This window comes from Borostomias antarcticus (genome assembly GCF_949987555.1).
Source record: "Borostomias antarcticus genome assembly, contig: scaffold_63, whole genome shotgun sequence".
Lineage (NCBI taxonomy): Eukaryota > Metazoa > Chordata > Actinopteri > Stomiiformes > Stomiidae > Borostomias > Borostomias antarcticus.
Genome location: NW_028176448.1, coordinates 1,079,867 through 1,096,893, shown reverse-complemented (window position 1 = coordinate 1,096,893; position 17,027 = coordinate 1,079,867). Strand labels below are relative to the sequence as shown.

Below are 17,027 nucleotides of genomic sequence, written 5' to 3'. Positions count from 1 at the left end.
AGAACGGTCCCTGAAGATACTCAAGGTAGAGTCTGACAAGGTGGCACGAGGAATCAGGTAAAGTGCGAGCAGGAGAGGTATGACAAAACTGGAGGCTATTGATAAGTGTGCAGACTATCTTCAAAAAAACTGTCCCAAGCTCTGCTATGACAAGGCGCTGGAGGCGGGATATCCGATTGCCAGTGGAGTCATTGAGGGAACTTGCCGCCATTTGATCAATTACCGTATGGATCTTACTTGGGCAAAGTGGAGTTTGCGAGGGGCAGAGGCTGTGTTGAAGCCACGCTCACTGGATTCAAGTGGAGTTTGGCAGATGTATTGGAACTTCCATAAGAAATTATCTCGCCCGCGTAATCATGTAGAACTAATGAATGTGGTGTCGTAGCAAGGGAACCACACCCATACAAATTCAACCCACAGAGATGGAAGCAGATCGCTGTCTTGTATCGATCACGGGTTTTGAAACCACAAATCAGACTTGATATGGCAGGATTTTTCGGACATTTTTTTACGCTTCCCTAGCAAGTCTCTGTGCATACACGATCGGTGCCAAGTAGCCATTAGTCGAGTGCTTTCTCTGTCGATTATAAAACACTCCGAATATTCAAAAATTGCCTGCTGTGCCTCGTCAGGAAGTCTTCATGGTGAGTCAGTTCTGTCTTCAGTGTATGAAAGAAGCTCTTGGCTACAGCATTATTCCATAAGTTCCCTTTGCGCTTCATGCTGCATATATAGCCATGGTCGTTAAGAAACTATTGATAGCGATCAGGAACATGTTGACTAACACGACCACTGTGGACCAAAAGACCTGTCTGTGCCCTGCGCTTACACAGTGCCATTTCCAGCGAGTCAGTGACCAGAGTTGCTGTCATTCTGTCGCTCATAGACCAACCAACAATGTCCATGGAGCACCCGTTGGTGAAGACAGATAGGTACAAGTAAACCATCACAGTAGGCACATTCGTACTGTCACCAGCGTGCACTTCATTGTCCTGTGGCAGCTGAAAATATCGATCTAACACATTTTCTGCCACTGGTTTGTTATGGCAGGAATTGGTGGCTGCTTTAAACTTCCGTTTAGTTTTGCAGATGATGTTTTCTTCATCCATAAAGAAACGAATCCTCTGCCGACTGACATGTTCGCCCATATTAACCAGATCGTCTTTCATGCGACGCTAACTTGGAGTTTGGCGCCTAGGCTCATGTATTGCCTTGATATCAAACGTTAGTTCTACGTTCAGAAAGCCATTGGTTATACCTCTAGTAGTACTTAAACATCAATATGTGGCTGCCTTGGCTGACGTGTATAGGCAATCAATCATGCCATAAGGTTGACAGCAAAGTTAAATGGTGAACGGTGTCGAGTATGTTCGATCTGCGGAATATTCTTCAACTTATCATTTACGATTTATATTACTGCCAGTTTCCGCAACATCACTTTATTAAATGCCTTCAGCTCTTTTGGCTTCATATTTTTCCTGACTTTCGTTACTACGTTCAGGCCTTTTTCCTGCAACGAGACTACCAACTTTTCAGAGACATAGCCATTATCTACATAAATCCAACCAGTTAACTCTTCGATTAGATCTGGTACTGGTTCACGGTCACCGGTGTTAGCCGTTGTTAGGGGAAATGATAGAATGTCTCCAAGATGGTTAATGATCAGGTGTGACTTAAACGCAAACTTCCAATATGTAGACGGTTTTTCCAGTTTAGCCTCTTCTCTGAAGACCTTGTTGATGTTGATCATATGGTTGTCACAGATTACGGTGGGCGTCGAATCAATTAATTACAGGCCTGTTGGTTGTCCCGTGCACTGAGACTTTACATAAACCGGGAGTGGTACCAAAGCCTGTCTCATTAGTTCTACAAAGCGATTGTAGGATACTAGGCTCGGGGAATAGTCTGATTTATATTGTGTGATCAGTCGCTGGTAATAGCGACTAAAATTGTAAAAGGCACTCTGATGGGAATAGGTGATGATGGTCATTATTTCACTGAGCGATAGCCTAGATATCTCTTTAGGCTTTTTTGAAGGACAGATGAGTTGTCTATGTTATTGTGATCCAACTGTTATGCAGAAATCATCCACATCACAGAATACACTGACAGTAGACACTAGAGCCTTTAGTTCGTTATCTCTTGTTTGGTATCCGAGAGATAGTTAAGTGGCTGGGGCTCCACTGTCTTTTACCATTTGACTCACGTTATTTACTTTCAATACTCGGTATTCTTTGGGCCTTTTCTACTCAGGACTGGAACTCCAATCGTAATAGCCTGCGCAGGATATAGATATAACCAAGCATATGGCTATAATACTGAAGCTATCTTAATGGTCTCTGATAACCCGTAATATTAGAGCGTTCTCTCGCAAAGAAGGCTGCCGACTTTTTTAAGATGGTATGCTCCTCTTTAAGCCTTGCTACTTCTTTACGTAAATGTTTCATCTCGCCGTATACGTGCTTATCAGTCCTATTGACTTTTCCAAATGACTTAAATTGATGATACTTGGCAATCTAGGTATGCATGGTATTAACGTTAGCACTAAGATATCTGGAGGTTTCAGTGACTGGCCGATCTAATTCTACAGCCAAGTTCACAGCTGATTTCTTCACCTCTGCCGTATAGGTTTTAACTTTCTTTTTTGACATCTGGACACACCGTAGGTGGCTTGGGTACTACTAGAGTCTGGTGTCCGGATAACTATAATCACTTTATTCACCCAAATTGAGGCAGAGCCAAAAAACTTCGTTAGCTTTGTGGTTTAAAGATTATCCATAGAAAACCGTCGCCAGTCCGAGGAATGAGAAAAAGCCCACCACATCAGATACAGCCGTCAGAATAATAATGCCAGCCAGCGCTGGGTCGATATTCATTGATTTGAGAAGAACCGGTAGTGCTGCTCCGGTAATTACCGCGACACTTAAATTAATTACCATAGCGCAGGCAATCACCAGAGAGATAATGGGGTCATTAAACCATGCCCAAGCAATGGCTGCCACCATGGTTGCCCAAAGTAGCCCATTGAGAAAACCAGCAGCTAGCTCCCTGCTTAATAACCATTTAAGGTTGGTTTTACTGATTTGCCCCAAGGCCATCCCACGGATCACTAGAGTTAGAGCCTGACTACCGGCATTACCCCCCATCCCAGCAACAATGGGCATCAGCACTGCTAGGGCCACCACTTTATCAATGGTTTCCTGGAACAGGCCAATGACTGATGCAGCAATAAATGCCGTAATCAAGTTAAAGCCTAGCCAGACAGCGCGGCGTCTGGCTGTTCGTAATGCAGGGGCGAAAGTATCTTCATCATCATCCAAACCAGCCATGCTCATCATAGAGTGTTCGGCTTCTTCACGGATAACATCCACTACATCATCAATGGTGATACGGCCAAGCAGTTTGCCAGTTTCATTAACGACTGGTGCGGAAATTAGATCTTGGCGCTCAAATAGCTGGGCAACTTTGGTGTCTTCCATATGCGCAGGAATAGGGTCCAGATCCGTTAACATGACCTCTCTAACTGTTGCGCAAGGGTCGGTTGTCAGTAATAAGGTTAGAGGCAGGCGGCCGATATACTCATCACGGCGGTTAACGACCAGAAAGCTGTCTGTAGTGTCAGGGATATCTTTATGCTGGCGTAGATATCGAAGAACAACATCAACTGTATTATTTGGGCGAACCGTAATGGTGTCGGTGTTCATCAGGCCGCCAGCAGAATCTTCCGGATAAGCCAGAACGGCTTCAACCCTTTGCCGGTCCTGGCTGTTCATAGAGTCCAGAACCTGGCGGGTTATAGTGTCAGGCAGCTGTTGCAGAAGGTCTGCGATGTCATCAACATCCTGACCTTCAGTGATTGCTTTTAGCTCAGCAATGTTCATTTGGTCCAAAAAGAACTGCCTAACCTCTTCACTTAGCTCCTGAAGTACATCACCTTCCTGTTCTCGATCTATCAGTCGCCACAGTAGACTTCGCAGCTTTGGAGGGGACGACTCAAGCAGGTGTGCGGTATCAGCAGGAGGTAATGTGTTCAGCATGGTGCGTAACTCTGAAGAAACACCATGCTCAAGAGCATCATTAAGTTTTTTTAGTTCGTCTTCACCGATGCTCAATTGCAGTTGTTTGGCCATTATTATCTGCCTGACTGGATTCTGGATATCTGGCATAAAGCCAGATATCCAGAGAAAATGGAAAATGGTTTCTTGCTGTATATGCAGAGGCTATCCCATGGTAAGGGGGAGCAGGTTATTCTTCTTCACCAAATCGATCATCTATTAGGTCACACAGTGCCAGACAGGCTGCCTCCTCGTCATGACCATTACAAAGAAGCTCAAGTTCGGAGCCCTGTCCTGCTGCTAGCATCATTACGGCCATAATGCTCTTGCCATCAACCTTGTGCCCATTGAATCCAATTTCAATATGACTGGCGAAAGCGGATGACGTGGAAACAAACTTGGATGCCGCCCGGGCATGTAAACCAAGTTTGTTAATAATTTTTTTCCGGTATGTAATCATTATTCGTGGAGCTCTCTGTGTCTGACCTGAACTAGCTCCAGTTTATTGGCGAACAGTTCACCCAGGGTTTTGCAAATATAGACCGAGCGGTGCTGGCCTCCAGTGCAACCTATAGCAATGGTCATATAGCTTCGCTGGGCTGATTCGAATCGGGGAAGCCACTTTTCTATAAAGGCACTGATATCGCTTATCATCTCAATAACTGCATTGTCATTTTCCAGAAAATCAATAACAGGCTCTTCAAGGCCATTATGACTTCTTAAGGATTCAACCCAGAAGGGGTTTGGGAGACAGCGAACGTCAAAGATGAAGTCTGCGTCGGAAGGGATACCATTTTTAAAGCCAAAGGATTGGAAGAGAACGGACATACCAGTTTTTTCATCACCACAGTACTTCTGCTTGATCAGATCACGGATCTGATGGACAGAAAGAGGTGTTGTATCGATTTTCAGGTCTGCTTCTATCAATACAGGCTTAAGCAGTTCTTTTTCTATCTCGATGGCTTCTCTGAGAGAAGTCTGGTCATTACTGAGTGGGTGCTTTCTTCTGGTAGAGCTGTAACGGCTGACCAGCTTGTCACTGCTGGTATCCAGATAAAGAACCTGACAGTCAATACCTTTGCTTCTAAGGGAGGAAAGCAACTCGGGGAAGTTGTCCAGTGCTCCAGGTAAATTCCTAGCATCAATGCTAACCGCCATTTTTGGCGGCTCAGAATGATGGCCTTTCAGGGTATCTGGCAGTTGACTCAACATTCTGGCAGGCAGGTTATCGACACAGTAGAAGCCTTCATCCTCCAAGGTATGGAGGACTGAGCTTTTTCCTGAGCCTGATCGACCACTAATGATGACGAGTTTCATGGTGGTTCCCTTCTATTTTAAGAGTCTCTGCTATCTACGTTGGCCGTAATAGGGTATCTGTATTTTATGATGGTAACTTTATATAAGAAAGATAGCACCCACCCGGAGAGAAATCTGGGGTTATGCCCGGTCAGTGTTTAGTGCTTATTACTTCAGGTGGTATGACAAAAGAGTTGAATAAAATGTGATTGATAACTGCCTTTCACCACTCCTGTCAGGAAGATACCTACTCGTAAAAAGCACCTAAAATTTGTATGATCGTCCGTTGTCTTTCCTTTAAACCAACCACATGTGGCTCTTGATTATTGATCGTCAACTCATTAATTTCCTGAAAACAGAATAGTACCCATCATGCGGTGTTTTTATGGCAGGGCTTTTTCTTTTGATTGGGAAAGAATCGGCTTTGTCTTTTCAGCTCATGTCTTATTCTGGGCTGTAAGGCAGCATAGACCATAAGACATGGCACGCGATGTTCGACTTTTCTTACTTTCCAGAAAATTAGAATATTCTCTGATTTTCAATGGATTCAGCAAATACGACCATATGACCAAATTCTGGAAAACCGGGAATAACGGCTAACCTACACGTCGATAGCCGCAAGATTAAACATAATTAGCGTGAGTTCGACGCTCAGGAAGCTATTGGTACACCTTTTGGTTAGTACCGAAACATCAACATGTGTCTTTCTGGGCCTCCGTGCATAGGCAATCAATCCTGCCATCAGGTTGACAGCAAAGTTAAATGGTGAATGGGGCATGGTGTCAAGTACGTTCGATCTGCGAAATATTCTTCAACTGATCATTTACGCTTGCTATTACTGCCAGTTTCCTCAACATCACTTTATCAAAGGCCTTAAGTTCTTTTGGTTTCATATTTTCCCTGACTTTAGTTACCAAGTTCAGGCCTTTCTTTTGCAACCAAGCTACCAATTTCTCAGAGACATAGTCAGTATTTACATAAATCTAATCCGTTAACTCTTCGATGAGATCTGGTATTGGTTTATGGTCATCGGTGTTAGCCGTTGTCAGGCAAAATGATAGAATTTTCCCGAGATGGTTAATGATAAGGTGTAACTTAAAATCAAACTTTCAACCTGTAGACGTTTTCCTCAGTTTAGCCTCTTTACTGAAGACCTTGTGGCTGTTGGTCCTATTGTTGTCACATACAACGATGGGCGTTGATTTAATGAATGACAGGCCCGTTGGTTGGCCCATGCACTGAGACTTTAGATAAACCGTCAGTGGTATAAAAGCCTGTTTCATGAGTTCTACAATGCGATTGTAGGATGCTAGGTGCGGTAAATAGTCTGATTTATGTTGTATGATCAGTCGCTGGTAATAGTGTTTGAAATTGCGAAAGGTACTTTGATAGAAATAGATGATGATGGTCATTATTTCATTGAGCGATAGCCTAGATATCACTGGAGGCTTTTGTGAATGACAGATGAGTTGTCTATGCCATTGTGATTCAAATGTTATGTAGAAATCATCCACATCACAGAATACACTGACAATAGACACGGGAGCCTCCAGTTTGTTATCTATGGGCTGGTATCAGAAAGATAGCTAAGTGGCTGTGGCTCACCTGTTTTGCACCGTCGAACTCACGTTAATTAACGTGAGTTCGACGGTGCAATTTTGGCTGTAGCCATTGGATTTTGGTGAGGTTCCCATACTACGACGCAGCATTCATTAGTTCTTCATGATTACGAAGGCGAGAGTGTTCCTTATGGAAGTTCCAATACGCCTGCTAATCTCTACTTGAATCCAGTGAGCGTGGCTTCAACACAGCCTCTGCTCCTTGCAAACTCCACTTTGCTCCGGATGGATCCATACGGTCATTGATTGAATGGTGCCGAGCTTCCTCAATGACTCTACTGGCAATCTGATAGCCAGCAACCATTCCTTGTCATGGCAGAGCCTAGGGAGGTTTTTTGAAGATAGTCTGCAGACTTATCAATGGCCTACAGTTTTGTCTGACCTCTCTTATTCGCACTTTACCGGACTTCCATGGCCACTTTGTTAGACTCTCTCCTGAGTATATCCAAGGATCGTTTTGCCACCCAGCTTTCAATAGTTTCATACCCCTTGTCGTGTAGGCAGTGACCGGCTTTCCGCAGATATTCAAGTCCATAATGATGGTTGCCTTAAATCCATTCTTTTTTATAATCACGGTAATCAGGTTTCGCTGATGAGGGTGCCATCAATAACAATGACCAACTGCCGTCTCTGCTCTTGATCTCGCCTGAGCACTTCCTTTAAAGCTTCTTCTATCATGGCTTCCGCCTCTCTTTCACACTGGTCCATACTCTCTTATGCTTGGCTGGAGGACGTAATTTAACAATATTGTCGCTCTTCCGATTCATATCCATGACCGATTCTGCCATTCTAGAATTGGGTTTTACCGTATAATCGGTGGCTACATGTGCCATTAGTTTGCGATCTTCCTTCTCTCTAGGACTGAGCTTGGTTTCCATCTTCTGCTGACTCTTTGGCTCGTTCTTCCTAGTTGCTCCATCAACCATTCCTAGCGCATCATTAGGTCCTTCCCGTCAAAACTGAGGATTGCAGGTTTTTTGGTTTTTCAATCCCAACCTTGCGCTGTTTGTAAAAAGCCTCAAAGTCTTTAGCCGTATCTGCTACTAGTTGCATAGCCTGAAGTTTCCCAATTATATTCGGTAACTCTCACAGTGTCGTTTAATCGTTAGATCATAATAGCGATTCATCACATTACTGACAGTTTTTCCCCTCATGCCATAAGAGTACTTGTCCGTATTGCGGTTTAACTGAGCATCCAGCGGAAACACGTTTGATTGTTTCCGCTGGCTGTAACTGCGACGCCTGCCCACAACAGAACCAAACAAGCTGGTCAGTTGTCGGGAGGTATTTTTTCTAACGTGAAGTATCTGCTCACCGTCGTTACCCGTTACCGACGATTGCTGCGGCTCATCATTGGTGTGCTTATCCAGATACCTTTGGAGGAAAAGGCACAACACTTCGTTGCTTTGAGTCTGGATATAGCTATCTATGGTGCCATGCTTTTCTTGGGAGTGGATTTAAGATGCTGAATAATAGCGTCAAAATGATCACGGCCGGTGAGAATGATGAATAACCTATGGTATTGGCGCAGGATGCGTTCACAATAGGCGGTGTGATGTAGTTATTGGTTTGATGACGTTATATCACCATGTAACCGTCCCTTTTTCGTTACCGTAGATATCGAAAACCCTGATGTTGTAGCGGCTGCTTTGTTATATCAAAAGCAGCCACACCCAATTGAATTCACGTTTGATTATGACTGCTTTTCACTACTCTAATTGATATTTTCCTGAATCCCAATGTCCAAACGGCAAAAGGCATTTAGGAAAATCATGACACAACCATTCCAGTACCAGATTAAGAGTCTGTATAACCTTGGTTTGGTTGGCGCAACATGTTGTGAGCTAAAGATATCTGAATCTAGTGATGACCGCATAACAAATGACTATGATGCACTGTATGTCACTACCGGACAGGTAGTTGTAGCAATGATTGCTAATAGCATTGGTTTTACCAGTTAAACGTTGCATATGTTTCCAGAATTTTCCGAAACAAGTACGTTGATCGGCTGTTTGGAGACGGCATTCAGCCAAGACATTATAAATGATAAGATTCTTGCCTTGGCTCTTGATTATTTGTATGGCGCTGGAGTCAGCGAGTTGTATTTGGCCCTTGCTATCAAGGACGTCAATTATCTGGAACTGCCATGCAGAGCATTGAATCTGCACGGTACCAGCCTGTATGCGGATGGTGATCACAACAGCTATGAAAACCAGATGACTTGACCTGCATCCATATCTGCCACGGCTATCGCCTTGATATCCGTCATGACTGGAATCAGAGGATCTTGCAGTTAATGATAGAGGATCAGGCTGGTATCCCTATATTTATGGTTCTATGCAGCGGCAATATAAACGCTATAAACCTTCTTTAATGAGGTCACCAAAAAACACGCGACCTGCTTCAACGAGGCCTTGAATAACTGCTACTAGTTGCACAGTTTGTTGTTTCCCAGCCATTCTTAGGTCATTCTCACGATTCGTTCAATCATTGTACCATATAGAGCGATCCATCACATAGTTGACAATTTTTTTCCTCATGCCATATGAGAGTACTGGTTAGTATTAAGGTTTAACTGAGCATCCAGCGGGAACACGCTGGATTGCTTCCTCTGGCTGTACCTGCGGTGCCTGACTACGACAGAACCAAACAAGCTGGTCAGTTGTCGGTAGGTATTTTTCCTGACGTAATTTTTCTGCTCACTGTCGCTACCAGTTACCGACGATTGCTGTGGTTCATCATTGGCCTGCTTATTCAAATATCTATGGAGGAGGGTGGCGCTACACTTCATTGCCTTTAGTCTGGATATGGCTCTCTATGGTACCATGCTCTTGTTGAAGAGTAGATTCAAGGTGCTGAATGATAGCGGCTAAATGATCACGTGCTGGTGAGAAGAATGAATAATCGAGGGTATTGGCTCAGGATGGGTTCACAAGAGACGGTGTCATGTAGTTATTGGTTTGATGACGTTATATCGCCATAAAATCGTTTCTTTTTCGTTACTAGATATATAGAAAAGCATAATGTTCTAGCGGCTGCATGGTCGTATCAAAATAACCTCACCAAAAGACGATCTGGCTGATATGGGCAAACATGCCAAGTGGCAGAAGATTCGTTGCTTGCTGGATGAAGAAAACATCGTCTAGTAAAACTATGGAAGTTTAAAGCAACCACAAGTTCCTGCCATAACAAACCAGTGGCAGGGAATGTGTTAGATAGAGATTTTCAGCGGGCACAGAGCAAGCAGGCGTATGCTGGCGACATTACGTGTGTGACAACTAGGGAGGTCTGGCTGTATCTGTCTGTCTTCATCCACGTGCTCTCCATGGGAGTTGTGGGTTGGTCTATGAGCGTCAGAACGACAGCAACGCTGGTCACTGACTCATTGCAAATGGCTATGTGAAAGGGCAGGCCAAAGGAATGTCTTTTGGCTCACAGTGATCATGGTAGTCAATATGTCTCTGATCGCTATCAGCAGTTGCTTAACAACAGTGGCTCTATACGCAGTATGAGCCGCAAATGGAACTGCTGGGATAATGCTGTGATCGAGAGCTTCTTTCATACACACGAGATGTTCTACTTTGCTTACTTTTCCGAAAAGTAGAACATTCCCTCAGCCTCAATGGTTTCAGCTAATACGAGCATATGCCCAAACTCTAGAACCATGAGAATAACTCCCAACGTGCACGTAGATAGCCACCAGATTAAGCATAATTAATGTGAGTTCTATGGTAAAAGACAGTGGAGCTCCAGCCACTTAGTTATCTTTAGGATACGAAACCAGAGATAACGAATTGGAGGCTCCCGTGTCTATTGTCAGTGTATTATGTGATGTGGATGATTTCTGCATAACATTGTGAGTCACAATGGCATAGACAACGCATCTGTCAGTTCTAAACATCTCCAGTGATATCTAGGCTATCACTCGGTGAAATAATGACCATCATCATCTATTTACACTAGAGAGCTTTTCGCAATTCCAAGCACTATGTACCAGAGACTGATCACACAACATAAATCAACATGGGTCAGGCGCTTGAATTTCGACTACAAGCCTTGTATTTTAAGGACTTTAGGCATAATGATGTTTTTTGAAAGGTGCCCAATGGCTACTTCGTAGCCTTTGCCAAGCAATAAAGTACTCGATTCACTATTTTCCTGTAACATGAGTATGTGCAAAAAGGTTGAATCCTATGTAGCGCAAGGGATTATCTTATCGCACTAACGTTAAATCATACTATTCCCCGAACCTAGTATCCTACAATCGTTTTGTAGAACGCATGAAACAGGTGGTGACATCCCTGACGGTTTATCTAAAGTCTTAGTGCATGTGGTAACCAACTGGCTTGGCATCCATTGATTCGACGCCTATCGTTGTCTGTGGCAACCATACATAGGATCAACAGTCACAAGGTCTTCAGTGAAGGGGTTAAACTAGGGAACCGTCTACAGGTTGGAAGTTTGGTTTTAAGTTACACTTTATCATTAACCATCTTAGAGAAATTCTATCATATGGCCTGACAACGGCTAGCACCTATGCTCGTAAACCAGTACCAGATTTCATCAAAGAGGTAGCTGGTTGGATTTATGGGGATAAGGGCTATGTATCTGCGAAGTTGGTAGCCTGATTGTAGGAGAAAGACCTAAACCTAGTAACGAAAGTCAGGGAAAATATGAAGCCAAAAGAGCTGAAGGCCTTTGATAAAGTTATGTTGTGGGAACTGGTAGTAATAGAAAGCGTAAATGATCAGGTGAAGAATATTTTGCAGATCGAACATACTCGACACCGGGCACCATTTAACTTTGCTGTAAACCTGATGGCAGGATTTATTGCCTATCCACGACAGCCCATAAACCACATATTGATGTTTCAGTTCTAACAGAAGGTGTACCAATGGTTTCCTGAGCGTCGAACTCACGTTAATTATGTTGTGCTAGCGTACACTATTTGCGTGGTAGCCATTGTGAAGCCAAGGATTGTAAACTTTTAGTAACCATAAAAAAAGTCAAACATCGCGTATACACTGAAGTCAGAACTGACTCATTATGAGGCCTCCTAACGAAGGCAGAGGTGAAGCAGAAAATTTTTAAATATGTTGAAGTGTTTTATAATCGACAGGAAAAGCACTATACGCGCGGCAGCTTGGCTCAGTTCGTGTATGAACAGGGACCTTCTGTGGAAGTGTCAAAAAGTGTCAGGGAAATTCTTGCTATACTAGCAAATTATGTTATATTGTCATCCGCGTTGATAACCTCTCAGTTATAAGTCCTTAAATGTCTCAAAGAATCAGTGAACACTACAAGGCCATTATTGAATCCGTCGGGGAAGATATTCATCGCGAAGGCCTTAGGGATACGCCTCTTAGAGCTGCCAAAGCAATTCAGTACCTGACTAAGGGCTACATTCAGGTGTTGGACGAGATTGTTAATGGAGCCGTGTTTGAGTCAGACATCAGTGAAATGGTGGTGATCAAGGACATTGAGCTGTATTCCATGTGTGAACACCATATTTTGCCATTCATAGGCAAATGCCATATTGGCTATGTGCCTAGAGGCAAGGTGCTGGGCCTATCCAAGTTTGCCCGCATTGTAGATATGTATGCCAGACGCCTGCAGATTCAGGAAAACATGACCAAGCAGATCGCTGATGCTATTATGGAGGTGACTGATGCTAAAGGTGTTGCAGTGGTGATTGAAGCACAACACATGTGCATGATGATGCGAGGCGTAAAAAAACAGAACTCATCTGTGACATCTGCAGTAATGTGTGGCCTGTTGAAAGAGAATCAGCCCACTCGGGAAGAGTTTCTGAGGTTTATTAGTTAACTATAAAGAACCTTTTTGTTTATGGCAGAGTAAATTACCACAATCATTTTACCAAGTTTTATACACTTCACGCGATGTGTGACTTTGCTAGTGACTATGATATTTTGTAGTCCATGGCTGTACCAATGGGTACGGCATAAGTAGTGGACGTTAGCGCAGCATAATTACGAGTAGTCTGCGGCTAGCGGCGTGTAAGGTGGTAGTATTCTCTGTTTTCAGAGTTTGGTAGCATTGTCTGTAGCCCTTGCAAATCAGGGGATGCTAGACTTTAAAGAAAGTGAGGTAAAGTCGGACATTTCGTATACTTATATCCTCTATCCTCGCAATTTTTTGCGCAAATTGTAACCGCGCTCTTTATTCATTGTCTCTATGCTAGCATCAAACGCTTTCTCAGTTGTGTTTGAAAACAAGTACTTTGCTACTAGCAAGTTTGACGAACATTGAACATGTGTTTTTCCAGTTACCACCAACATCTCTTGGTTACTTTTGCTACGATCGTAAGTTTTAATGATGTTATCTACCATTAACTGGTTTTGATAGTTTAATATCCAATATTGAACTAGGCAGTAGTATGGGGATGACTCTTCTAGCTCTACAGAAACGAGGCTGGCAAGATAAATAAAAAGGTAAATATAAGACAGGCCCAAAAAATTATCTTAATACCACTGTGCCGCATCTAGCTTGAGGAGCCTTGCTGGCATGAGGTATGTTCGCGCACATGTAACTCAGACTTGGTACCATTGCTTGCAAATCAAAGCGACGGTTGAATCGATAACAATATTCAGCAAGGTATCTTGGAAGATGCTTATGGTTATCATTGTGGTAACTACCTGTTAGATAATTTATGACGTTTCAGATCATGGTGTTGACCAACGTAAACTACGCGTACCCATCGATTCGTGACCACCACCTATCACCGTTGTCAACACAGGCGGTATGATCACCGAGATGCTTTTGCGCCCAGAGTTTTAGCTCCTTTTACCGGGAACTGGTGACCTTGCTGAAGCGCATATGGTGCGGCTGCATAGTCGTATCAAAAGAACCACACCCAAATCTATTAACTGTACGCTGTTTACGCCGCAGGCCGCCTTGGCCTAGGGACTCATTGATCAAGCGGGTAATCTTGGTTCTGGAATAGCCTGAAGCAACGGTTAAATATTGCTTAATTATTCCCTTATCCGGCTTGCTTCGATTGCGGTATCGGAAATGTCTGAGGGTGTTCTCCATCAATTGATAACACTCCTCTTTTGATTTACAGGCGAGCTCGTTATTCGTCGTTGTTTGAAGTAGTTACTCCACCTTTTCGAGCGTTTTTATGAGCAGGGTGTTCATTATGATTGCCATATAGTAATCATGGGCGAAAGATTATAAATAACAGGCTCATTGCATGTTGGAAACAAGGTTTCCCTTAAGGCTCCTTCCGTATTGGAAGAGACTGATGGTTGTCTTAACTACCTTCTTTTTCATAACCACGGTAATCAGTTGTCGCTTATGATGGTGCCCATCAATAACACTGACCCATTGCCGTCTCTGCTCCGGATATCGCCTGAGCGCTTCCTCGAAAGCTTCTTCTATCACGGCTTACACCTCTCTTTCTACACTGGCCCACACTTTCTTATTCTTGGAGGGAGAACGTGATTGAACCATGTTGTCGCTCTTCCGATCCATATACATGACCGATTCTGCCGTTCTAGGATTGGGTTTTACAGTATAAACGTGGCTACCCGTGCCATTTGTTTTCGATCTTTCTTCCTTCCCTGACTGCGCTCGGTTTGCAGCTTATGCTGACTCTTGTGAGCGTTCTGCCGTTTGCTTCCTCCAACTTGGCGCATTAGTTAGCCCTTACCGTCAAAACAGAGGATCTGCAGGTCTTCTGTTTGCTCAATCCCAACCTTGCACTGTTCGTAACAGCCTCAAAGTCTTGAGCCGTATCAGCTCCCGTTGCATAGTTTATCGTTTTCCAACTGGTGTGGTTCCCTCGCTACGACGCCACATTCATTAGTTCTCCATGATTACGAAGGCGAGAACATTCCTTATGGAAGTTCCAATAGCCTGCCAATCGTCACTTCAATCCAGTGAGTGTGGCTTCAACACAGCCTTTGCCCTTTGGAAACTCCACTTTACCTAGGTTAGATCCATACGGTAATTGATCAAATGGCGGCAAGCTCTCTCAATGACTCCATTGGCAATCTGATAACTAGCATCCAGCGCTTTGTCATATCAAAGTCTGAAACGGGTTTTTGGAAGATAGTCTGCAAACTTATCCATGGCCTCCAGTTTTGTCAGACCTCTCTTGCTTGCACTTTTCCGGATTCCTTTGGCCACCTTGTCAGACTCTCCCCTGAGTATCTTTAGGGACCTCTCTGCAACCAGCTTTCAATAGCCTCATTCCCTTTGTTGTGTAAGCAGTTACCGGCTTTCCATAGATATTCAAGCATATGGATAAAGTCTATGATGATGGTTGCCTTAACTCCCTTCTTTTTCATAATATTGGTAATCAATTTCCGCTGATGAGGGTGCCAATCAATAACAATGACCCACTGGCGTTTTTGCTCCTGTCTAGCCTGAGCGCTTCCTCGAAAGCTTCTTCTATAACGGCTTCCACCTCTCTTTCTGCACTGGCCACACTCTTTTATTCTTGGCTGTAGGACGAGATTTAACAATGTGGCAGCTCGTTCTATCCATATACATGACCGATTCTACCGTTCGAGGATTGGATTTTACCGTACAGTATAACGGTGGCTACCTGAGTCATTCGTTTGCGATCCTTCTTTTCTCCCGGACAAGCTTGGTTTGCAGCTTCTGCTGACTCTATTTGCGCGTTCTTCTTGGTTGCTTCCTCCAACCATTCCGGGCGCATCACCAGATCCTTACCGTCAATACTGAGTATCTCCAGGTTTTCTGTTTGCTCAATTCCAACCTTTCGCTGTTCGTAAAAAGCCTCAAAGTCTTGAGCAGTATCCGCTACCAGTTACATAGCCTGTCATTTTACAACTATACCAAGGTAACTTACACGATGTCGTTTAATCGTTCGATTATATAGCGATCCATCACAGCACTGAGAATTGTTTTCCTCATGCCATCAGAGTACTTGTTAGTATTGAGGTTTAACTGAGCATCCAGCGGGAATACGCTTGATTGATTACGCGGGCTGTGACGCCTGATTACGATATAACCCAACAAGTTGGTCAGTTGTCTGGAGGTATTTTTTCTAACGTGATTTCTCTGCTCATCGTCTCTACTCGTTACCGACGATTGCTGCGGCTCCTTATTGGCCTGTTTATCCGTATACCATTGAAGGAGAAGGCGCAACACTTTGTTGCCTTCAGCCCGGATCTAGCTCTCTATGGTGCCATACTATTGTTGGATAGTGGATTCAAGGTGCTGAATGATAGCGCCAAATGATCATTAGCTGGTGAGAAGAATGAATAATCTATGGTATTGGCGTAGGATGCGTGCACAATAGACGTGGTTATGTAGTTATTGGTTATATCGAAAACCATGATGTCTTAGCGGCTGCGTTGTCGCATCGAAAGAACCAGACCAAAATCAATTTAGGAAGTATCTCTCAAGCTGGTAGTTCGGCGTTATCGGGCTGTCTTCCTTGGATTCGACTGCTGGTGAACATAAGAAATCATGTGTTTTCCCGGCGTACTTTCTGAGTTGGAAGCACGTGCCTTGGTCTGTGTGCTTTAGGGGTTAAACAAAGTGTGAGCTGTTTGGCAGCTTGGTTAGGCTCAGATCCAATATATGTTTTGTGGCTATCCATGGGACCATCTCTAAGATATAATTAACGGATTTAACTTATCCATTTAATTCCTGAATGTTATTCCCTGAGAGGTTGGATCATGCAAGCCGCGGAGGTCAAGGCGCTGTTGGAAAAAGAGATTGCTGGTTCACAAGTTATTGTTGAGGGTGATGGTTGTGACTTTCGGCTGACTGTAATCAGTGACCAGTTTGAAGCCAAGAGACCCGTTCAGCGTCAGCAGATGATCTATTCTCACTTGAATCCATTTATTACCAGTGGTGTAATTCACGCTGTATCGATGGTAGCACTGACAACTGTTGAGCGTGCCAGACAACTGGATAACCAAGACTAGCATGGTCCTTGAGAGGTTTAATACGACAAAGATCATCACTTATTCTGGGTAGATGGCTGCCTGTTGTATATGAAACAGAGCCTTCTCTGAGTACCTTCCGGTGAAGCATTTTTTCCGATTACCTGTTTGGT

The 17,027-nt window shown here is 43.8% G+C and overlaps 2 protein-coding genes across 2 annotated transcripts; one reads left to right on the top strand and one right to left on the bottom strand.

Moving 5' to 3' along the window:
* Positions 1 to 4,514: 4,514 nt before the first annotated feature.
* LOC311328497 (nucleotide-binding protein PSEEN1090-like) lies at positions 4,515 to 5,372 on the bottom strand (the record flags this gene model as incomplete). The annotated part of the gene is made up of 1 exon (XM_084462458.1): positions 4,515 to 5,372. The coding sequence occupies one exon, from the start codon at positions 5,370 to 5,372 to the stop codon at positions 4,515 to 4,517; it is 858 nt and encodes a 285-aa protein (XP_084318584.1).
* Positions 5,373 to 12,244: 6,872 nt separating this feature from the next.
* Positions 12,245 to 12,796, top strand: LOC311328496 (GTP cyclohydrolase 1-like; the record flags this gene model as incomplete). Its single annotated transcript, XM_084462457.1, has 1 exon — positions 12,245 to 12,796. The coding sequence occupies one exon, from the start codon at positions 12,245 to 12,247 to the stop codon at positions 12,794 to 12,796; it is 552 nt and encodes a 183-aa protein (XP_084318583.1).
* Between the last annotated feature and the right edge of the window lie 4,231 nt (positions 12,797 to 17,027).